A 24,096-nucleotide genomic window follows, 5' to 3' on the forward strand; every position below is an offset into this window, starting at 1 on the left:
GACAGAGAGATGCAGAGAGACAGAAGCACAGAGAGAGACAGACAGAGACAAGAGAGGATGCAGAGAGAGGAGACAGAGACAGAGAGACACAGAGACAGATATATCTGTGAACTCCCACCCCCTCCTCTGTGACCCCCTCCGTGACCCCCCCCTCGTGACCTCCACCCCCCTCCCCTTCTGTGACCCCCCCCCACCCCCCCCCCAGCCCCCCCCTGTGACCCCCCCCGCCCCCCCTCGTGGACCCTTCACCCCCCCTCCTGTGACCCCTCCGTGACCCCCCCTCGTGACCTTCACCCCCCCCTCTGTGGACCCCCTCCGTGACCCCCCCCTCGTGACCTCCACCCCCCCCCCCTCTGTGACCCCTCCGTGACCCCCCCCTCGTGACATCCACCCCCCCTCTGTGACCCCCCCCGTGACCCCCCCCGTGACCCCCACCCCCCCGCCCCCCCCCCCGCCCCCTCCCACCCAGCTGTGGGGATGCTCCAAGGGCAGGTCGACTCGCGACAGGTCGGTGAGCGGTCGCGTCGACTGCTCCAGAGACACGGCGAAGAGACGCACACGCGGGTAGCGGCCACGCCTGGGCCAGCTCCCAGCTGGAGTTCATTACCTGTAACACACACACACACACAGACACACACACACAGACACACACAGACACACACACACAGACACACACACAGACACCACCAACACAACATACACAGACACACACACACAGACACACACAGACACACACACACAGACAACACACAGACACACACACACAGACACACACACACAGTGACACGCGGGGTAGCGCCACGCCTGGGCCAGCTCCCAGCTGGAGTTCATTACCTGTAGCACACACACACACAGGACACACACACACAGACACAGACACAGGACACACACACAGACACAGACACAGACACATACACAGAGACACACACAGACAAACAGACATACACAGACACACACACACACAGACACAGACACATACAGACACACACACACACACAGAGGACACACACAGACACACAGACATACACAGACACACACACACAGACACAGACACATACAGACACACACACACACACACAGACACACACAGACACACACACCACACACACAGAGACACACACACACATACAGACATACACAGACACACACAGACACACACAGACACACACAGACACACACACACACAGAGACACACACAGATACACAGACACACACACACACATACAGACACCTACAGACACACACACAACACAGACACACACAGACACACAGACATACACAGACACACACACACACAGGACACATACAGACACACACACACCCAGAACACACACACAGACACACACAGACACACACACACAGACACACCCACAGACACACAGACATACACAGACACACACACACACATACAGACACATACGCGGAGAGCGCCACACCTGGAGAAACTAGGGGTGAGGCAGGGCACACCACCCACCCCACACCCCCACACCCACTCACCCCCATCCCACCACTCCCCCCACCACCCCACTCACCCCCCCCCCCCCACTCACCCCACCCCACCCCCCCCCCCACCCACTCACCCCCCCCCACCCACTCACCCCCCCCCCCCCACTCACCCACCCACCCCCCCCCACCCACTCAGCTCCCCCCCACCCACCACCCCCCCCCCCCCACACACCCCACTCCACCCAACCCATCCCCCCCCCACCCACTCCACCCCCCCCCACTCACCCCCCCCCCCACTCACCCCCACCCCTCCCCCCCTCACCCCAACCTCACCCACCCACCCATCCACCCCCCCCCCCACCACCCCCCCACCCCCCACCACCCCCCACACTCACCCCACCCACCCACCCCCCCACCCAACCCCCACCCCACCCCACCCACCCCACCCACCCCCCCTCCCCCCCCCCACCCCCACCCACCCCCCCACCCCACCCACCCCACCCCTCCCACCCCACCCACTCACCCCCCCACACCCCCCCCACCCACTCCCCCCCCCCCACCTACCACCCCCACCCACCCCACCCCCCCACCCCACCGCCACCCCCCCCACGAACTCACCCCCCCACCCACCCACCCCCACCCCACCCACCCCCCCACCCCCCCCACCCCCATCCCCACCCCCACCTCCCACCCACCCCCCCCCCCCCCCACTCACCCCCACCACCCACCCACCCCCACCCCCACCCCCCATCCCACCCCACCCACCCCACCCCCCCCCAAACACTCCACCCCCCCACCCACCCACCCCCACCCTACCCACCCCCCCACCCCCCCCACCCCCCCATCCCACCCCACCCACCCACCCCCCCCCAACCACTCACCCCCCCCCACCCCCCACCCCCCCCACCCACCCACCCACCCCACCCACTCACCCCCCCCACCCACTCACCCCCCCCCACCCACTCACCCCCCCCACCCCACTCACCCCCCCACCCCACCCACCCCCCCCCCACCCACCCCCCCCCCCCACCCACTCACCCCCCCCCCCCACCCACCCACCCACCCACCCCCCCCCCCCACCCACACCCCCCCCCCACCCACTCACCCCCCCACCCACTCACCCCCCCACCCACTCACCCCCCCACCCACTCACCCCCCCCCACCCACTCACCCCCCCCACCCACTCACCCCCCCCCCCACCCCCCCCCCCCACCCACCCCCACCCACTCACCCCCCCCCACCCACCCCCCCACCCCACCCCCACCCCCCCCCCCACCCACCCCCCCCCCCCACCCACCCCCCCCACCCCACCCCACCCCCCCCCCCCACCCCCCCCCCCCACCCACCCCCCCCCCACCCCACCCCACCCCCCCCCCCACCCAACCCCCCCCCCACCCACCCCCCCCCCACCCACCCCCCCACCCCACCCCCACCCCCCCCCCCACCCACCCCCCCCCAACAACTCACCCCCCCCCCCACCCACCCACCCACCCCCACCCTACCCACCCCCCCCACCCCCACCCCACCCCCCCCCCCACCCACCCCCCCCCCCCACCCACCCCCCCACCCCACCCCACCCCCCCCCCCCACCCACCCACCCCCCACCCCCCCCCCCACTCACCCCCCCCCCCCCCCCACCCACCCACTCACCCATCCACCCACTCACCCCACCCCCCCACTCACCCCACCCACCCCATCCATCCCCCCCCCCCACCCACTCACCCCCCCCCCACCCACCCCCCCCCACCCACCCCCCCCTCCCACCCACCCACCCACCCCCCCCCCACCTGCTTCACGGTCATCTCCATGTTGCTCTGCCCCCCGCAGAGCCACACGTCGCCAAAGAGCAGGTCGCTCAGGGTCACGCGGAGGCCACGACCCCGACCCCCGACCCCCGACCTCGACCCCCCGGGGCCTCCAGCTCCGTGGCCTCCAGGGAGTAGGGGGCCGCCCCGCCACCGTGGGCTTCAGGGTCACGGACCACGTGCCCAGGCCTGGGGGCGGAGGTCACGGAGGTCATGGAGGTCACGGAGGAGGTCACGGAGGTCGAGGAGGAGGTCACGGAGGAGGTCACGGAGGTCACGGAGATCACAGAGGTCATGCAGAAGGTCACAGAGGAGGGCACGGAGGTCATGGAGGTCACGGAGGAGGTCACAGAGGAGGTCACGGAGGTCACAGAGGTCATGGAGGAGGTCACGGAGGTCACGGAGGAGGTCACGGAGGTCACAGAGGTCACGGTGGAGGTCACAGAGGTCACGGAGGTCGAGGTCACGGAGGTCATAGAAAAGTTTCCCGCGGGTAGCTCCACACGGCGCTGGCTAGGAGATGTTGACGACCTCGCCTGGTGCACAGGAGGTCGTGGGTTCGACCATCATCATCATCACCACCACCATCATCACGGTGGCTAGGAGATGTTGACGACCTCGCCTGGTGCACAGGAGGTCGTGGGTTCCACCATCATCATCATCACCACGGTGGCTAGGAGATATTGACGACCTCGCCTGGTCCACAGAAGGTCGTGGGTTCCACCACCATCATCATCACGGTGGTTAGGAGATGTTGACTACCTCGCCTGGTGTACAGGAGGTCGTGGGTCCCACCACCATCATCATCATCATCACGGTGGCTAGGAGATGGGTTCGACACAGACCCCTGACGATGCATGTTCTGAGTCCAGAGTGCGAGTCTAGAGTGAGTAGAGAGTGAGTGTCTAGAGTGCGAGTCTAGAGTGAGTAGAGAGTGAGTGTCTAGAGTGAGTGTCTAGAGTGAGTAGAGAGTGAGTGTCTAGAGTGAGTAGAGAGTGAGTGTCTAGAGTGAGTGTCTAGAGTGAGTAGAGAGTGAGTGTCTAGAGTGAGTGTCTAGAGTGAGTAGAGAGTGAGTGTCTAGAGTGAGTAGAGAGTGAGTGTCTAGAGTGAGTAGAGAGTGAGTGTCTAGAGTGAGTGTCTAGAGTGAGTAGAGAGTGAGTGTCTAGAGTGAGTGTCTAGAGTGAGTAGAGAGTGAGTGTCTAGAGTGAGTGTCTAGAGTGAGTAGAGAGTGAGTGTCTAGAGTGAGTAGAGAGTGAGTGTCTAGAGTGAGTGTCTAGAGTGAGTAGAGAGTGAGTGTCTAGAGTGAGTGTCTAGAGTGAGTGTCTAGAGTGAGTGTCTAGAGTGAGTAGAGTGTGAGTGTCTAGAGTGAGTAGAGAGTGAGTGTCTAGAGTGAGTGTCTAGAGTGAGTGTCTAGAGTGAGTAGAGAGTGAGTGTCTAGAGTGAGTGTCTAGAGTGAGTGTCTAGAGTGAGTAGAGAGTGAGTGTCTAGAGTGAGTGTCTAGAGTGAGTAGAGAGTGAGTGTCTAGAGTGAGTGTCTAGAGTGAGTAGAGAGTGAGTGTCTAGAGTGAGTGTCTAGAGTGAGTAGAGAGTGAGTGTCTAGAGTGAGTGTCTAGAGTGAGTAGAGAGTGAGTGTCTAGAGTGAGTAGAAAGTGAGTGTCTAGAGTGAGTGTCTAGAGTAAGTAGATAGTGAGTGTCTAGAGTGAGTGTCTAGAGTGAGTAGAGAGTGAGTGTCTAGAGTGAGTAGAGAGTGAGTGTCTAGAGTGAGTGTCTAGAGTGAGTAGAGAGTGAGTGTCTAGAGTGAGTGTCTAGAGTGAGTAGAGAGTGAGTGTCTAGAGTGAGTGTCTAGAGTGAGTAGAGAGTGAGTGTCTAGAGTGCGAGTCTAGAGTGAGTAGAGAGTGAGTGTCTAGAGTGAGTAGAGAGTGAGTGTCTAGAGTGAGTAGAGAGTGAGTGTCTAGAGTGAGTGTCTAGAGTGAGTAGAGAGTGAGTGTCTAAAGTGAGTGTCTAGAGTGAGTGTCTAGAGTGAGTAGAGAGTGAGTGTCTAGAGTGAGTGTCTAGAGTGAGTAGAGAGTGAGTGTCTAGAGTGAGTGTCTAGAGTGAGTAGAGAGTGAGTGTCTAGAGTGAGTGTCTAGAGTGAGTAGAGAGTGAGTGTCTAGAGTGAGTAGAAAGTGAGTGTCTAGAGTGAGTGTCTAGAGTGAGTAGAGAGTGAGTGTCTAGAGTGAGTGTCTAGAGTGAGTAGAGAGTGAGTGTCTAGAGTGAGTAGAGAGTGAGTGTCTAGAGTGAGTGTCTAGAGTGAGTAGAGAGTGAGTGTCTAGAGTGAGTGTCTAGAGTGAGTAGAGAGTGAGTGTCTAGAGTGAGTAGAGTGAGTGTCTAGAGTGAGTGTCTAGAGTGAGTAGAGAGTGAGTGTCTAGAGTGCGAGTCTAGAGTGAGTAGAGAGTGAGTGTCTAGAGTGAGTAGAGAGTGAGTGTCTAGAGTGAGTAGAGAGTGAGTGTCTAGAGTGAGTGTCTAGAGTGAGTAGAGAGTGAGTGTCTAAAGTGAGTGTCTAGAGTGAGTGTCTAGAGTGAGTAGAGAGTGAGTGTCTAGAGTGAGTGTCTAGAGTGAGTAGAGAGTGAGTGTCTAGAGTGAGTAGAGAGTGAGTGTCTAGAGTGAGTAGAGTGTGAGTGTCTAGAGTGAGTGTCTAGAGTGAGTGTCTAGAGTGAGTAGAGAGTGAGTGTCTAGAGTGAGTGTCTAGAGTGAGTAGAGAGTGAGTGTCTAGAGTGAGTAGAGAGTGAGTGTCTAGAGTGAGTGTCTAGAGTGAGTAGAGAGTGAGTGTCTAGAGTGAGTAGAGAGTGAGTGTCTAGAGTGAGTAGAGAGTGAGTGTCTAGAGTGAGTAGAGTGTGAGTGTCTAGAGTGAGTGTCTAGAGTGAGTGTCTAGAGTGAGTAGAGAGTGAGTGTCTAGAGTGAGTAGAGAGTGAGTGTCTAGAGTGAGTAGAGTGTGAGTGTCTAGAGTGAGTGTCTAGAGTGAGTGTCTAGATTGAGTAGAGAGTGAGTGTCTAGAGTGAGTGTCTAGAGTGAGTAGAGAGTGAGTGTCTAGAGTGAGTGTCTAGAGTGAGTAGAGAGTGAGTGTCTAGAGTGAGTGTCTAGAGTGAGTAGAGAGTGAGTGTCTAGAGTGAGTGTCTAGAGTGAGTAGAGTGTGAGAGTCTAGAGTGAGTGTCTAGATTGAGTAGAGAGTGAGTGTCTAGAGTGAGTAGAGAGTGAGTGTCTAGAGTGAGTAGAGAGTGAGTGTCTAGAGTGAGTGTCTAGAGTGAGTAGAGAGTGAGTGTCTAGAGTGAGTGTCTAGAGTGAGTAGAGTGAGTGTCTAGAGTGAGTAGAGAGTGAGTGTCTAGAGTGAGTGTCTAGAGTGAGTAGAGAGTGAGTGTCTAGAGTGAGTGTCTAGAGTGAGTAGAGAGTGAGTGTCTAGAGTGAGTAGAGAGTGAGTGTCTAGAGTGAGTAGAGAGTGAGTGTCTAGAGTGAGTGTCTAGAGTGAGTGTCTAGAGTGAGTAGAGAGTGAGTGTCTAGAGTGAGTGTCTAGAGTGAGTAGAGAGTGAGTGTCTAGAGTGAGTGTCTAGAGTGAGTAGAGAGCGAGTGTCTAGAGTGAGTGTCTAGAGTGAGTAGAGAGTGAGTGTCTAGAGTGAGTAGAGAGTGAGTGTCTAGAGTGAGTGTCTAGAGTGAGTGTCTAGAGTGAGTAGAGAGTGAGTGTCTAGAGTGAGTGTCTAGATTGAGTAGAGAGTGAGTGTCTAGAGTGAGTGTCTAGAGTGAGTAGAGAGTGAGTGTCTAGAGTGAGTAGAGAGTGAGTGTCTAGAGTGAGTGTCTAGAGTGAGTAGAGAGTGAGTGTCTAGAGTGAGTGTCTAGAGTGAGTGTCTAGAGTGAGTAGAGAGTGAGTGTCTAGAGTGAGTAGAGAGTGAGTGTCTAGAGTGAGTAGAGAGTGAGTGTCTAGAGTGAGTGTCTAGAGTGAGTAGAGAGTGAGTGTCTAGAGTGAGTGTCTAGAGTGAGTAGAGAGTGAGTGTCTAGAGTGAGTGTCTAGAGTGAGTAGAGAGTGAGTGTCTAGAGTGAGTGTCTAGAGTGAGTAGAGAGTGAGTGTCTAGAGTGAGTGTCTAGAGTGAGTAGAGAGTGAGTGTCTAGAGTGAGTGTCTAGAGTGAGTAGAGAGTGAGTGTCTAGAGTGAGTGTCTAGAGTGAGTAGAGAGTGAGTGTCTAGAGTGAGTGTCTAGAGTGAGTAGAGAGTGAGTGTCTAGAGTGAGTAGAGAGTGAGTGTCTAGAGTGAGTGTCTAGAGTGAGTAGAGAGTGAGTGTCTAGAGTGAGTGTCTAGAGTGAGTAGAGAGTGAGTGTCTAGAGTGAGTAGAGAGTGAGTGTCTAGAGTGAGTAGAGAGTGAGTGTCTAGAGTGAGTGTCTAGAGTGAGTAGAGAGTGAGTGTCTAGAGTGAGTGTCTAGAGTGAGTAGAGAGTGAGTGTCTAGAGTGAGTGTCTAGAGTGAGTAGAGAGTGAGTGTCTAGAGTGAGTAGAGAGTGTCTAGAGTGAGTAGAGAGTGAGTGTCTAGAGTGAGTAGAGAGTGAGTGTCTAGAGTGAGTGTCTAGAGTGAGTAGAGAGTGAGTGTCTAGAGTGAGTAGAGAGTGAGTGTCTAGAGTGAGTAGAGAGTGAGTGTCTAGAGTGAGTAGAGAGTGAGTGTCTAGAGTGAGTAGAGAGTGAGTGTCTAGAGTGAGTAGAGAGTGAGTGTCTAGAGTGAGTAGAGAGTGAGTGTCTAGAGTGAGTGTCTAGAGTGAGTAGAGAGTGAGTGTCTAGAGTGAGTAGAGAGTGAGTGTCTAGAGTGAGTAGAGAGTGAGTGTCTAGAGTGAGTGTCTAGAGTGAGTAGAGAGTGAGTGTCTAGAGTGAGTGTCTAGAGTGAGTAGAGAGTGAGTGTCTAGAGTGAGTGTCTAGAGTGAGTAGAGAGTGAGTGTCTAGAGTGAGTAGAGAGTGTCTAGAGTGAGTAGAGAGTGAGTGTCTAGAGTGAGTAGAGAGTGAGTGTCTAGAGTGAGTGTCTAGAGTGAGTAGAGAGTGAGTGTCTAGAGTGAATAGAGAGTGAGTGTCTAGAGTGAGTGTCTAGAGTGAGTAGAGAGTGAGTGTCTAGAGTGAGTAGAGTGAGTGTCTAGAGTGAGTGTCTAGAGTGAGTAGAGTGAGTGTCTAGAGTGAGTGTCTAGAGTGAGTAGAGAGTGAGTGTCTAGAGTGAGTAGAGAGTGAGTGTCTAGAGTGAGTAGAGTGAGTGTCTAGAGTGAGTGTCTAGAGTGAGTAGAGAGTGAGTGTCTAGAGTGAGTAGAGTGAGTGTCTAGAGTGAGTGTCTAGAGTGAGTAGAGAGTGAGTGTCTAGAGTGAGTGTCTAGAGTGAGTAGAGAGTGAGTGTCTAGAGTGAGAGTCTAGAGTGAGTAGAGAGTGAGTGTCTAGAGTGAGAGTCTAGAGTGAGTAGAGAGTGAGTGTCTAGAGTGAGAGTCTAGAGTGAGTAGAGAGTGAGTGTCTAGAGTGAGAGTCTAGAGTGAGAGTCTAGAGTGAGAGTCTAGAGTGAGAGAGTGTAGAGAGGAGTGAGAACCGGCGTGTGAGACCTGTCGACACGTTGGCCTCGTGTCTCTGCACCGGAATCCCTGGCCCCTCGGCGCTGCCGCCGGCGCGGTAAAGCACCACCACCACGCGGGCGCCGGGGTTGCCGAACCCCCAAACGAAGGCGCCGCTTGGTTCCCTCTGCAGGACCATGTGGTCCCCGTAGTAGGAGGCGAAACGGAACGTTCCATCTGGCACGGAGACGCGGGGGGGGGGGGGGGGGACAGGTGGGAGAGACCACGGGGTGGAGGAGGTTACAAAACCCGTGGTGCAGTGTTGAGTCTATGGTGCAGTGTTGAGTCTATGGTGCAGTGTTGAGTCTATGGTGCAGTGTTGAGTCTGTGGTGCAGTGTTGAGTCTGTGGTGCAGTGTTGAGTCTATGGTGCAGTGTTGAGTCTATGGTGCAGTGTTGAGTCTGTGGTGCAGTGTTGAGTCTATGGTGCAGTGTTGAGTCTATGGTGCAGTGTTGAGTCTATGGTGCAGTGTTGAGTCTGTGGTGCAGTGTTGAGTCTATGGTGCAGTATTGAGTCTATGGGCAGTGTTGAGTCTATGGTGCAGTGTTGAGTCTATGGTGCAGTGTTGAGTCTGTGGGCAGTGTTGAGTCTATGGGAAGTGTTGAGTCTATGGTGCAGTGTTGAGTCTATGGTGCAGTGTTGAGTCTATGGGCAGTGTTGAGTCTATGGTGCAGTGTTGAGTCTATGGGGCAGTGTTGAGTCTATGGTGCAGTGCTGAGTCTATGGTGCAGTGTTGAGTCTATGGGGCAGTGTTGAGTCTGTGGTGCAGTGTTGAGTCTATGGTGCAGTGTTGAGTCTATGGTGCAGTGTTGAGTCTATGGTGCAGTGTTGAGTCTATGGGGCAGTGTTGAGTCTATGGGGCAGTGTTGAGTCTGTGGTGCAGTGTTGAGTCTATGGTGCAGTGTTGAGTCTATGGTGCAGTGTTGAGTCTATGGTGCAGTGTTGAGTCTATGGTGCAGTGTTGAGTCTATGGTGCAGTGTTGAGTCTATGGTGCAGTGTTGAGTCTATGGTGCAGTGTTGAGTCTATGGTGCAGTGTTGAGTCTATGGTGCAGTGTTGAGTCTATGGTGCAGTGTTGAGTCTATGGTGCAGTGTTGAGTCTATGGTGCAGTGTTGAGTCTATGGTGCAGTGTTGAGTCTATGGTGCAGTGTTGAGTCTATGGTGCAGTGTTGAGTCTATGGTGCAGTGTTGAGTCTATGGTGCAGTGTTGAGTCTATGGTGCAGTGTTGAGTCTATGGTGCAGTGTTGAGTCTATGGTGCAGTGTTGAGTCTATGGTGCAGTGTTGAGTCTATGGTGCAGTGTTGAGTCTATGGGGCAGTGTTGAGTCTGTGGTGCAGTGTTGAGTCTGTGGTGCAGTGTTGAGTTTATGGTGCAGTGTTGAGTCTATGGTGCAGTGTTGAGTCTATGGTGCAGTGTTGAGTCTATGGTGCAGTGTTGAGTCTATGGTGCAGTGTTGAGTCTGTGGTGCAGTGTTGAGTCTATGGTGCAGTGTTGAGTCTGTGGTGCAGTGTTGAGTCTATGGTGCAGTGATGAGTCTGTGGTGCAGTGTTGGGTCTATGGTGCAGTGTTGAGTCTATGGTGCAGTGATGAGTCTGTGGGGCAGTGTTGAGTCTATGGTGCAGTGTTGAGTCTATGGTGCAGTGTTGAGTCTGTGGTGCAGTGTTGAGTCTATGGTGCAGTGTTGAGTCTATGGTGCAGTGTTGAGTCTATGGTGCAGTGTTGAGTCTATGGTGCAGTGTTGAGTCTATGGGCCAGTGTTTAGTCTATGGTGCAGTGCTGAGTCTATGGTGCAGTGTTGAGTCTATGGTGCAGTGTTGAGTCTATGGTGCAGTGTTGAGTCTATGGTGCAGTGTTGAGTCTATGGTGCAGTGTTGAGTCTATGGTGCAGTGTTGAGTCTGTGGTGCAGTGTTGAGTCTATGGTACAGTGTTGAGTCTATGGTGCAGTGTTGAGTCTATGGTGCAGTGTTGAGTCTATGGGCAGTGTTGAGTCTATGGTGCAGTGTTGAGTCTATGGGGCAGTGTTGAGTCTATGGTGCAGTGTTGAGTCTATGGTGCAGTGTTGAGTCTATGGTGCAGTGTTGAGTCTATGGTGCAGTGTTTAGTCTATGGGCAGTGTTGAGTCTATGGTGCAGTGTTGAGTCTATGGTGCAGTGTTGAGTCTATGGTGCAGTGTTTAGTCTATGGGCAGTGTTGAGTCTATGGTGCAGTGTTGAGTCTATGGTGCAGTGTTGAGTCTATGGTGCAGTGTTGAGTCTGTGGTGCAGTGTTGAGTCTATGGTACAGTGTTGAGTCTATGGTGCAGTGTTGAGTCTATGGTGCAGTGTTGAGTCTATGGGCAGTGTTGAGTCTATGGTGCAGTGTTGAGTCTATGGGGCAGTGTTGAGTCTATGGTGCAGTGTTGAGCCTATGGTGCAGTGTTGAGTCTATGGTGCAGTGTTGAGTCTATGGTGCAGTGTTGAGTCTATGGTGCAGTGTTGAGTCTATGGTGCAGTGTTTAGTCTATGGGCAGTGTTGAGTCTATGGTGCAGTGTTGAGTCTATGGTGCAGTGTTGAGTCTATGGTGCAGTGTTGAGTCTATGGTGCAGTGCTGAGTCTATGGGCAGTGTTGAGTCTATGGTGCAGTGTGGAGTCTATGGTGCAGTGTTGAGTCTATGGTGCAGTGTTGAGTCTATGGTGCAGTGTTGAGTCTATGGTGCAGTGTGAGTCTATGGGCAGTGCTGAGTCTATGGTGCAGTGCTGAGTCTATGGTGCAGTGTTGAGTCTATGGTGCAGTGTGAGTCTATGGTGCAGTGTTGAGTCTATGGTGCAGTGCTGAGTCTATGGTGCAGTGTTGAGTCTATGGTGCAGTGTTGAGTCTATGATGCAGTGTTGAGTCTATGATGCAGTGTTGAGTCTATGGTGCAGTGTTGAGTCTATGGTGTAGTGTTGAGTCTATGGGCAGTGTTGAGTCTATGGTGCAGTGTTGAGTCTATGGGCAGAGTTGAGTCTATGGTGCAGTGTTGAGTCTATGGTGCAGTGTTGAGTCTATGGTGCAGTGTTGAGTCTATGGTGCAGTGTTGAGTCTATGGTGCAGTGTTGAGTCTATGGTGCAGTGTTGAGTCTATGGGCAGTGTTGAGTCTATGGGCAGTGCTGAGTCTATGGTGCAGTGCTGAGTCTATGGTGCAGTGTTGAGTCTATGGTGCAGTGTGAGTCTATGGTGCAGTGTTGAGTCTATGGTGCAGTGCTGAGTCTATGGTGCAGTGTTGAGTCTATGGTGCAGTGTTGAGTCTATGATGCAGTGTTGAGTCTATGGGCAGTGTTGAGTCTATGGTGCAGTGTTGAGTCTATGGTGTAGTGTTGAGTCTATGGGCAGTGTTGAGTCTATGGTGCAGTGTTGAGTCTATGGGCAGAGTTGAGTCTATGGTGCAGTGTTGAGTCTATGGTGCAGTGTTGAGTCTATGGTGCAGTGTTGAGTCTATGGTGCAGTGTTGAGTCTATGGTGCAGTGTTGAGTCTATGGTGCAGTGTTGAGTCTATGGGCAGTGTTGAGTCTATGGGCAGTGTTGAGTCTATGGGCAGTGTTGAGTCTATGGGCAGTGTTGAGTCTATGGTGCAGTGTTGAGTCTATGGTGCAGTGTTGAGTCTATGGGCAGTGTTGAGTCTATGGTGCAGTGTTGAGTCTATGGGCAGTGTTGAGTCTATGGTGCAGTGTTGAGTCTATGGGCAGTGTTGAGTCTATGGTGCAGTGTTGAGTCTATGGTGCAGTGTTGAGTCTATGGGCAGTGTTGAGTCTATGGGCAGTGTTGAGTCTATGGGCAGTGTTGAGTCTATGGGCAGTGTTGAGTCTATGATGCAGTGTTGAGTCTATGATGCAGTGTTGAGTCTATGGTGCAGTGTTGAGTCTATGATGCAGTGTTGAGTCTATGGTGCAGTGTTGAGTCTATGGTGCAATGTTGAGTCTATGGTGCAGTGTTGAGTCTATGGTGCAGTGTTGAGTCTATGGTGCAGTGTTGAGTCTATGGGCAGTGTTGAGTCTATGGTGCAGTGTTGAGTCTATGGGCAGAGTTGAGTCTATGGTGCAGTGTTGAGTCTATGGTGCAGTGTTGAGTCTATGGTGCAGTGTTGAGTCTATGGTGCAGTGTTGAGTCTATGGTGCAGTGTTGAGTCTATGATGCAGTGTTGAGTCTATGGTGCAGTGTTGAGTCTATGGTGCAGTGTTGAGTCTACGGTGCAGTGTTGAGTCTATGGGCAGTGTTGAGTCTATGGTGCAGTGTTGAGTCTATGGGCAGTGTTGAGTCTATGGTGCAGTGTTGAGTCTATGGGCAGTGTTGAGTCTATGGTGCAGTGTTGAGTCTATGGTGCAGTGTTGAGTCTATGGGCAGTGTTGAGTCTATGGGCAGTGTTGAGTCTATGGGCAGTGTTGAGTCTATGGGCAGTGTTGAGTCTATGGTGCAATGTTGAGTCTATGGTGCAGTGTTGAGTCTATGGTGCAGTGTTGAGTCTATGGTGCAGTGTTGAGTCTATGGTGCAGTGTTGAGTCTATGGTGCAGTGTTGAGTCTATGGTGCAGTGTTGAGTCTATGGTGCAATGTTGAGTCTATGGTGCAGTGTTGAGTCTATGGTGCAGTGTTGAGTCTATGGTGCAGTGTTGAGTCTATGGGCAGTGTTGAGTCTATGGTGCAGTGTTGAGTCTATGGGCAGAGTTGAGTCTATGGTGCAGTGTTGAGTCTATGGTGCAGTGTTGAGTCTATGGTGCAGTGTTGAGTCTATGGTGCAGTGTTGAGTCTATGGTGCAGTGTTGAGTCTATGGTGCAGTGTTGAGTCTATGGTGCAGTGTTGAGTCTATGGTGCAGTGTTGAGTCTATGATGCAGTGTTGAGTCTATGATGCAGTGTTGAGTCTATGATGCAGTGTTGAGTCTATGGTGCAGTGTTGAGTCTATGGTGCAGTGTTGAGTCTATGATGCAGTGTTGAGTCTATGATGCAGTGTTGAGTCTATGGTGCAGTGTTGAGTCTATGGTGCAGTGTTGAGTCTATGGTGCAGTGTTGAGTCTATGATGCAGTGTTGAGTCTATGGTGCAGTGTTGAGTCTATGGTGCAGTGTTGAGTCTATGATGCAGTGTTGAGTCTATGGTGCAGTGTTGAGTCTATGGTGCAGTGTTGAGTCTATGATGCAGTGCTGAATCTATGGTGCAGTGTTGAGTCTATGGTGCAGTGTTGAGTCTATGGTGCAGTGTTGAGTCTATGGTGCAGTGTTGAGTCTATGGTGCAGTGCTGAGTCTATGGTGCAGTGCTGAGTCTATGGTGCAGTGTTGAGTCTATGGGCAGTGTTGAGTCTATGGTGCAGTGTTGAGTCTATGGTGCAGTGTTGAGTCTATGGGCAGTGTTGAGTCTATGGTGCAGTGCTGAGTCTATGGTGCAGTGTGAGTCTATGGGCAGTGCTGAGTCTATGGTGCAGTGTTGAGTCTATGGTGCAGTGTTGAGTCTATGGTGCAGTGTTGAGTCTATGGTGCAGTGCTGAGTCTATGGTGCAGTGTTGAGTCTATGGTGCAGTGTTGAGTCTATGGTGCAGTGCTGAGTCTCCACCACCCCCAGTCCTCACTTGCGGTCTCCACGCTCGGCGCTGCCTCCACACTCACTGCGGTCGCGATGGCAATGACCACCACCACCATCGCCACCAGCGTCGTCGTCGTCGTCGCAGACATCGCCACGTCTCTCCTGCATCCACCACGGGGAGATAAAGGTGGCCGGGCGTGGTGATGGTGCTGGTGGTGGTGGTGGTGCTGGTGGTGCTGGTGGTGTTGGTGGTGCTGGTGGTGTTGGTGGTGATGGTGCTGGTGGTGGTGGTGGTGCTGGTGGTGTTGGTGGTGATGGTGCTGGTGGTGGTGGTGGTGCTGGTGGTGTTGGTGGTGATGGTGGTGGATGAGTTGGTGGTGGTGGTGCTGGTGGTAGTGGTGGTGCTGGTGGTGGTTGAGGTGGTGCTGGTGTTGGTGGTGGTGCTGGTGGTGCTGGAGGTGGTGTTGGTGGTGTTGGTGGTGGTGGTGCTGGTAGTGGTGGTGCTGGTGGTGGTGGTGGTGCTGGTGGTGGTGCTGGTGGTGGTGCTGGTGGCGGTGCAATTCACGACTGCGAGGCAGGTTGCTGTTAGGGGCTCACGCCACGTTTATTTAAGGGCTTACGCCAAGTTGATAAGGGCTTACCCACAACCCCCTAGCCAATAACTCCACAGGGGACAGGTCAGAGGTCGCAAACGGGTTTTGATTCCTTACCCGTACCCGGCCGGGTACGGGTAGGGTACGGGTATCGGGTACCCGATTGCGACCTCTGGGATGAAGCCATGTGCAGGCGCGGGTGGGTTGATTCTAGGAACTTGAATTGTGAGAAGAGACAAGACGTTGGGAAATGAGTGACAAACGGTGACTCACCAGTGACTCACGGCCTACCCGTACCCGGCCGGGTACGGGTACCCGTTTGCGACCCTGGTGCGGCCGGGTACGGGTACGGGTAAGGAATCAAAACCCGTTTGCGACCTCTGATCTCTATACAGTAAATGAACCTCATGGCGAAACCCATGGGGTCCCATGAGCTCCCGGCTCTCGCATGAACTGCGTTGCAACGTCAGTTCACGTCCGTCGAAGGCGAACGACGCTGAGATCCGTTCCCCTGGACGAGCTCTGCGCGACGCGCCATACCAAAGTTTCTAAGTTTTGTTCGCGACCACGGCAATCTTTGTGCAGCGATGGGTGCTCGGTGAAGAACGGAGAAGATCGATTTCTGGTGTGGACGCGGGGTTTGTGTGCGCGGTGGGACTGAGTCGCCAAAAAATAAATTAGTTCATTACGGCAAAATACGAGAATAGGTTTTCCCCTTTTTCTGGCTACAAAACGTGAGTCGTGTTGAGACGTTCAAACACCAAACTGAAATCTTTTTACAAGGAATCGCGTCTGCATTAACCGCAGATACTTGTGGTGAAAATACAAACAAAAAACGTACTCTGGCAGTATACAACTCTTAGAACCTCCCAGTTCAACCATTCTACACAACAAAGACTCATTCCTGGCAGCCGTTTCAGCCGCACCACCTCTACATAACAAAAGGCTCAGTCAACCATTCTACACAACAAAGACTCATTTCCTGGCAGCGATTTCAGCCCCACCACCTCTACATAACAAAAGGCTCAGTCAACCATTCTACACAACAAAGACTCATTCCTGGCAGCGATTTCAGCCGCATCACCTCTACATAACAAAAGGCTCAGTCAACCATTCTACACAACAAAGACTCATTTCCTGGCAGCGATTTCAGCCGCACCACCTCTACATAACAAAAGGCTCAGTCCCATTTACACGGCACCTTCACATCATCCACACCTAGTTTACACAACAAAGGCTCATTCCTAACAGCGTGCTTCAGCCGCACCCACTCACCCACCCACTCATCTACTCACCCACTCACCCATCACCCACTCACTCACTCACTCACCTACTCACCCACCCACTCACTCACCCATCACCCACTCACTCAACACCTAGTTTACACAACAAAGGCCCATTCCTAACAGCATGCTTCAGCCGCACTCACTCACCCACCCACTCATCTACTCACCCATCACCCACTCACTCACTCACCCACTCATCTACTCACCCATCACCCACTCACTCACCCACCCACTCATCTACTCACCCACTCACCCATCACCCACTCACTCACCCACCCACTCATCTACTCACCCACTCACCCATCACCCACTCACTCACTCACCTACTCACCCACCCACTTACCCATCACCCACTCACTCACCCACCCACTCATCTACTCACCCACTCACCCATCACCCACTCACTCACCCACCCACTCATCTACTCACCCACTCACCCATCACCCACTCACTCACCCACTCATCTACTCACCCACTCACCCATCACCCACTCACTCACCCACCCACTCATCTACTCACCCACTCACCCATCACCCACCCACTCACTCACCTACTCACCGACCCACTCACTCACCCATCACCCACTCACTCACCCACCCACTCATCTACTCACCCACTCACCCATCACCCACTCACTCACCTACCCACTCATCTACTCACCCACTCACCCATCACCCACCCACTCACTCACCTACTCACCCACCCACTCACTCACCCATCACCCACTCACTCAACACCTAGTTTACACAACAAAGGCCCATTCCTAACAGCATGCTTCAGCCGCACTCACTCACCCACCCACTCATCTACTCACCCATCACCCACTCACTCACTCACCCAATCATCTACTCACCCACTCACCCATCACCCACTCACTCACCCACCCACTCATCTACTCACCCATCACCCACTCACTCACTCACCTACTCACCGACCCACTCACTCACCCATCACCCACTCACTCACCCACCCACTCATCTACTCACCCATCACCCACTCACTCACTCACCTACTCACCGACCCACTCACTCACCCATCACCCACTCACTCACCTACCCACTCATCTACTCACCCACTCACCCATCACCCACCCACTCACTCACCTACTCACCGACCCACTCACTCACCCATCACCCACTCACTCACCTACCCACTCATCTACTCACCCACTCACCCATCACCCACCCACTCACTCACCTACTCACCCACCCACTCACTCACCCATCACCCACTCACTCAACACCTAGTTTACACAACAAAGGCCCATTCCTAACAGCATGCTTCAGCCGCACTCACTCACCCACCCACTCATCTACTCACCCATCACCCACTCACTCACTCACCCAATCATCTACTCACCCACTCACCCATCACCCACTCACTCACCCACCCACTCATCTACTCACCCATCACCCACTCACTCACTCACCTACTCACCGACCCACTCACTCACCCATCACCCACTCACTCACCCACCCACTCATCTACTCACCCATCACCCACTCACTCACTCACCTACTCACCGACCCACTCACTCACCCATCACCCACTCACTCACCTACCCACTCATCTACTCACCCACTCACCCATCACCCACCCACTCACTCACCTACTCACCGACCCACTCACTCACCCATCACCCACTCACTCACCCACCCACTCATCTACTCACCCATCACCCACTCACTCACTCACCTACTCACCGACCCACTCACTCACCCATCACCCACTCACTCACCCACCCACTCATCTACTCACCCATCACCCACTCACTCACCCATCACCCACTCACTCACCCACCCACTCATCTACTCACCCACTCACCCATCACCCACTCACTCACCCACCCACTCATCTACTCACCCACTCACCCATCACCCACTCACTCACCCACTCACTCACCCACTCACTCACCTACTCACCCACCCACTCACTCACCCATCACCCACTCACTCAACACCTAGTTTACACAACAAAGGCCCATTCCTAACAGCATGCTTCAGCTGCACTCACTCACCCACCCACTCATCTACTCACCCATCACCCACTCACTCACTCACCCACTCATCTACTCACCCACTCACCCACTCACTCACTCACCCATCACCCACCCACTCACTCACCTACTCACCCACCCACTCACTCACCCATCACCCACTCACTCACCCACCCACTCATCTACTCACCCACTCACCCATCACCCACTCACTCACCTACCCACTCATCTACTCACCCACTCACCCATCACCCACCCACTCACTCACCTACTCACCCACCACCCACCCACTCACTCACCTACTCACCCACCCACTCACTCACCCATCACCCACTCACTCAACACCTAGTTTACACAACAAAGGCCCATTCCTAACAGCATGCTTCAGCCGCACTCACTCACCCACCCACTCATCTACTCACCCACTCACCCATCACCCACTCACTCACTCACCTACTCACCCACCCACTCACTCACCCATCACCCACTCACTCAACACCTAGTTTACACAACAAAGACTCATTCCTAGCAGCATGCTTCAGCCGCACTCACTCACCCACCCACTCACCCACTCACCCATCACCCACTCACTCACCTACTCACCCACCCACTCACTCACCCATCACCCACTCACTCAACACCTAGTTTACACAACAAAGACTCATTCGTAGCAGCATGCTTCAGCTGCACCGAACCTCACAAAAAAAATATTCAGAGCCTACCTTGGCTCCTCCCACCCTCAAGCAGTATATATACAAGGACTGTTTTTTGGAATTTCTCTTGATACAGCTATCGTGCTGTGACGGTTCCACCTGAAGACGGAAGCTTGTGTTGCCTCCGAAACGTCGTGATTTTTTATTTTTATTTTACTTTTATTAATTTTAATTTTTTATCTACGTGACTTTACCGAAAAAAACCTAAGAATGGGGAAACAAGTATTTGACCCCCCTGCTGATTTTGTACGTTTGCCCACTGACAAAGAAATGATCCGTCTATAATTTTGATGTAAGGTTTATTTGAACGGTGAGAGACAGAACAACAACAACAAAATATCCAGAATGACGCATGTCAAAAGATGTTATAAATTGATTTGCATTTTAATGAGGGAAATACGTGTTTGACCCCCTCACTGTATGATGCGTTGTCTTTGAAACTGATTGGTCCACACCAGAGACAGCTTTCTTTTGAGCCTAGTGTGAGAATAACAGAGTATGGACACAATTGTTTTGTCAACAAAACAGTTGCGTTCATACTCTCTCTGCATCTTTCGGTAAAGTCACGTAGAAGGAAAATAATAAAATAATAAAAATAAAACATCATAAAATTTCGATTGAAAGCTTTCGTGACTGCAGCAGGGATTCATCTTCTTGGTTCTTTCGGTAAAGTCACGTAGAAGGGAAATAATAAAATAATAAAACATAATTAATTAATTCTCACGACGTTTCGGCCACAACGCAAGCAGCCGTCCTCAGGTGAAGACCAGGTCTGTCGGGAAGACAGCGTCTGCTCCTATTATTACTCAGATGCTGTCTCCCCTGAGGACGGCTGCTTGCGTTGTGGCCGAAACGTCGTGAGAATTGTTTTATTATGTTTTATTTTTATTATTTTATTATGTTTCATTTTTATTATTTTATTTTTATTTTTTTATTATGTTGTATTTTTATTATTTTATTATTTCCCTTCTACGTGACTTTACCGAAAGAACCAAGAAGATGAATCCCTGCAGTCACGAAAGAAGCTTTAAATCGAAAAAAAAAAGATGATGATGTTGATGATGTAGATGATGATGTTGATGATGTTGATGATGATGTTGATGTTAATGATGATAATGTTGATGATGATGATGTGAATGACGCTATCTTCCCGACAGACCTGTTCTTTACCTGAGGACGGCTGCTTGCGTTGTGGCCGAAACGTCGTGAAAATTATTTTATTATGTTTTATTTATTTATTATTTTATTATTTCCATTCTACGTGTTGACTTTACCGAGAGAACCAAGAAGATGAATCGCTGCAGTCACGAAAGAAGCTTTACATCGAAATTTAATATCATTGGCATTGAGACTCGGCTCAAAAGAAAGCTGTCTCTGGAGTGGACCAATCAGTCTAAAAGACAATGCCACAGATATTATCAGAGCGGGTTTTTATGGTTTGCAGACACGATTCCTTGTAAAAGTTCTAGATTTGAGTATGGATCCTTAATATATATGTAGACTACATCTCTGCGTGTGTGTGTATCTCTGTGTGTGTCTCTGTGTGTGTGTATGTGTGTGTATGTCTCACTCTGTATGTCTCTGTGTGTGTCTCTGTGTGTGTGTGTGTCTCTGTGTATGTCTCTCTCTGTATGTCTGTGTGTGTGTGTCTCTGTGTGTGTGTCTCCGTGTGTCTCTGTGTGTGTGTGTCTCTGTGTGTGTGTCTCTGTGTGTGTGTCTATGTGTGTGTGTCTCTGTGTGTGTGTCTCTGTGTGTGTGTCTCTGTGTGTGTGTCTCTGTGTGTGTCTCTGTGTGTGTCTATGTGTGTGTCTCTGTGTGTGTGTCTCTGTGTGTGTCTCTGTGTGTGTCTTTGTGTGTGTGTCTCTGTGTGTGTGTCTCTGTGTGTGTGTCTCTGTGTGTGTGTCTCTGTGTGTGTCTCTGTGTGTGTCTCTGTGTGTGTCTATGTGTGTGTCTCTGTGTGTGTGTCTCTGTGTGTGTCTCTGTGTGTGTCTCTCTGTGTGTGTGTCTCTGTGTGTGTGTCTCTGTGTGTGTCTCTCTGTGTGTGTGTCTCTGTGTGTGTGTCTCTGTGTGTGTCTATGTGTGTGTCTCTGTGTGTGTGTCTCTGTGTGTGTGTCTCTGTGTGTCTCTCTCTGTGTGTCTCTGTGTGTGTCTCTGTGTGTGTGTCTGTCTGTGTGTCTCTCTGTGTGTCTCTGTGTCTGTGTGTCTCTCTCTGTGTCTCTGTGTGTGTCTCTCTGTGTGTGTGTCTCTGTGTGTGTGTCTCTGTGTGTGTGTCTCTGTGTGTGTCTCTCTGTGTGTGTCTCTGTGTGTGTGTGTCTGTGTGTGTGTCTGTGTGTGTGTGTCTCTCTGTGTGTGTCTCTGTGTGTGTGTCTCTCTGTGTGTGTCTCTGTGTGTGTCTCTCTGTGTGTGTGTCTGTGTGTGTCTGTGTGTCTCTCTCTCTGTGTCTCTGTGTGTCTCTCTGTGTGTCTCTGTGTGTGTGTCTCTGTGTCTCTGTGTGTCTCTCTGTGTGTCTCTGTGTGTGTCTCTGTGTCTGTGTCTCTCTCTGTGTGTCTCTCTGTGTGTCTCTGTGTGTGTGTCTCTGTGTCTCTGTGTATGTCTCTCTCTGTGTGTCTCTCTCTCTGTGTCTCTGTGTGTGTCTCTGTGTGTCTCTGTGTCTCTGTATGTCTCTCTGTGTGTCTCTGTCTCTCTGTGTGTGTGTCTCTGTGTATGTCTCTCTCTGTGTGTCTCTCTATGTGTGTCTCTGTGTCTCTGTATGTCTCTCTGTGTGTCTCTGTGTCTGTGTGTCTCTCTGCGTGTGTCTCTGTGTGTGTCTCTCTGTGTGTGTCTCTGTGTGTGTGTCTCTGTGTCTGTGTCTCTCTCTGTGTGTCTCTCTGTGTGTCTCTCTGTGTGTGTGTGTCTCTGTGTGTGTCTCTCTGTGTGTGTGTCTCTGTGTGTGTGTCTCTGTGTATGTCTCTCTCTGTGTGTCTCTCTATGTGTGTCTCTCTGTGTGTCTCTGTCTCTCTGTGTGTCTCTCTGCGTCTCTGCGTGTCTCTCTGCGTGTGTCTGTGTGCATGTGCTGCCGCTCACCGTCGCGGCGTCCCCCTTGTTCCGGGTTCTGGCCACGAGACCCGGAGAGGCGCGTGATGGGTGGAGCGTGTGAGAGTGCGTGTGTGTGTGTCTGTGTGTGTGTGTCTGTGTGTGTGTGTGTCTGCGTGTGTGTGTCTGCGTGTGTGTGTCTGTGTGTGTGTGTCTGTGTGTGTGTGTCTGTGTGTGTGTGTCTGTGTGTGTGTCTGTGTGTGTGTGTCTCTGTGTGTGTGTCTGTGTGTCTGTGCGTGTGTGTCTGTGCGTGTGTGTCTGTGCGTGTGTGTCTGTGCGTGTGTGTCTGTGCGTGTGTGTCTGTGCGTGTGTGTCTGTGCGTGTGTGTGTCTGTGTGTGTGTGTCTGTGCGTGTGTGTCTGTGCGTGTGTGTCTGTGTGTGTGTGTGTCTGTGTGTGTGTCTGTGTGTCTGTGTGTGTGTCTGTGTGTGTCTGTGTGTGTCTGTGTGTGTGTGTCTGTGTGTGTGTGTCTGTGTGTGTGTGTCTGTGTGTGTGTGTCTGTGTGTGTCTGTGTGTGTGTGTCTGTGTGTGTGTGTCTGTGTGTGTGTGTCTGTGTGTGTGTGTCTGTGTGTGTGTGTCTGTGTGTGTGTGTCTGTGTGTGTGTGTGTGTGTGTCTGTGTGTGTCTGTGTGTGTGTGTCTGTGTGTGTGTGTCTGTGTGTGTGTGTCTCTGTGTGTGTCTGTCTGTGTGTGTGTGTCTGTGTGTGTCTGTGTGTGTGTGTCTGTGTGTGTGTGTCTGTGTGTGTCTGTGTGTGTGTGTCTGTGTGTGTCTGTGTGTGTGTGTGTGTGTCTGTGTGTGTGTGTCTGTGTGTGTGTGTCTGTGTGTGTCTGCGTGTGTGTGTCTGTGTGTGTCTGTGTGTGTGTGTCTGTGTGTGTCTGTGTGTGTCTGTGTGTGTGTGTGTGTCTGTGTGTGTGTGTCTGTGTGTGTGTGTCTGTGTGTGTCTGCGTGTGTGTGTCTGTGTGTGTGTGTGTCTGTGTGTGTGTGTCTGTGTGTGTCTGTGTGTGTGTGTCTGTGTGTGTCTGTGTGTGTGTGTGTGTCTGTGTGTGTGTGTCTGTGTGTGTGTGTCTGTGTGTGTGTGTCTGTGTGTGTCTGTGTGTGTGTGTCTGTGTGTGTCTGTGTGTGTGTGTCTGTGTGTGTCTGTGTGTGTGTGTGTGTCTGTGTGTGTCTGTGTGTGTGTGTCTGTGTGTGTCTGTGTGTGTGTGTCTGTGTGTGTCTGTGTGTGTGTCTGTGTGTGTCTGTGTGTGTGTGTGTGTGTCTGTGTGTGTGTGTCTGTGTGTGTGTGTCTGTGTGTGTCTGCGTGTGTGTGTCTGTGTGTGTCTGTGTGTGTGTGTCTGTGTGTGTCTGTGTGTGTGTGTGTGTCTGTGTGTGTGTGTCTGTGTGTGTGTGTCTGTGTGTGTCTGCGTGTGTGTGTCTGTGTGTGTGTGTGTCTGTGTGTGTGTGTCTGTGTGTGTCTGTGTGTGTGTGTCTGTGTGTGTGTCTGTGTGTGTGTGTCTGTGTGTGTGTGTGTGCGTGTGTGTGTGTGTCTGTGTGTGTGTGTGTCTGTGTGTGTGTTTGTCTGTGTGTGTGTTTGTCTGTGTGTGTGTGTCTGTGTGTGTGTGTCTGTGTGTGTGTGTCTGTGCGTGTGTGTCTGTGCGTGTGTGTCTGTGCGTGTGTGTCTGTGCGTGTGTGTCCGCGTGTGTGTGTCTGTGTGTGGCTGTGTGATAAGGTTGTGTTGAGCATTTGTAGCCAGCACAGCAGTCAAAGTTGGAGTGTGCGAGGTGGTGTCAACCCTCGTCTAGAAAGTTTTAGACATCGTCTGCGTCAGAGATGAAATGTGCTGTTCATGGATTTTGACGGGCTGAATTCAAATATAACAATTAAAACAAATGATTAGCGACTGTTCCCAAGATATGAAAGTTTTTACATTTTACGTCTATGTATATTGTGTAGATAGTGGCGTTTTACTCATAAATTATAAACCTCGGGCTTTTCATGTGTTGATGGTTGCTTTACATGATGTCACCTGTCCCGTAACACTTAAAAAATCAGCAAGAGGGTTATATAAATGAAATGTATTATACACT

The 24,096-nt window shown here is 52.2% G+C and overlaps 1 protein-coding gene across 1 annotated transcript; it reads right to left on the reverse strand.

The window, feature by feature from the left end:
* Positions 1-472: 472 nt before the first annotated feature.
* Positions 473-23,752, reverse strand: LOC144738484 (uncharacterized). The gene is made up of 5 exons (XM_078621498.1): positions 22,028-23,752; positions 14,423-14,538; positions 8,832-9,017; positions 3,234-3,440; positions 473-607 (listed from the first exon to the last, which is right to left on the reverse strand). The coding sequence occupies exons 1-4, from the start codon at positions 23,750-23,752 to the stop codon at positions 3,308-3,310; spliced, it is 2,160 nt and encodes a 719-aa protein (XP_078477624.1). The 3' UTR covers positions 473-607; positions 3,234-3,307.
* Between the last annotated feature and the right edge of the window lie 344 nt (positions 23,753-24,096).

Source organism: Lampetra planeri, unplaced genomic scaffold (assembly GCF_965212315.1).
Source record: "Lampetra planeri unplaced genomic scaffold, kcLamPlan1.2.h2 scaffold_1017, whole genome shotgun sequence".
Classification (NCBI taxonomy): Eukaryota; Metazoa; Chordata; class Hyperoartia; order Petromyzontiformes; family Petromyzontidae; genus Lampetra; species Lampetra planeri.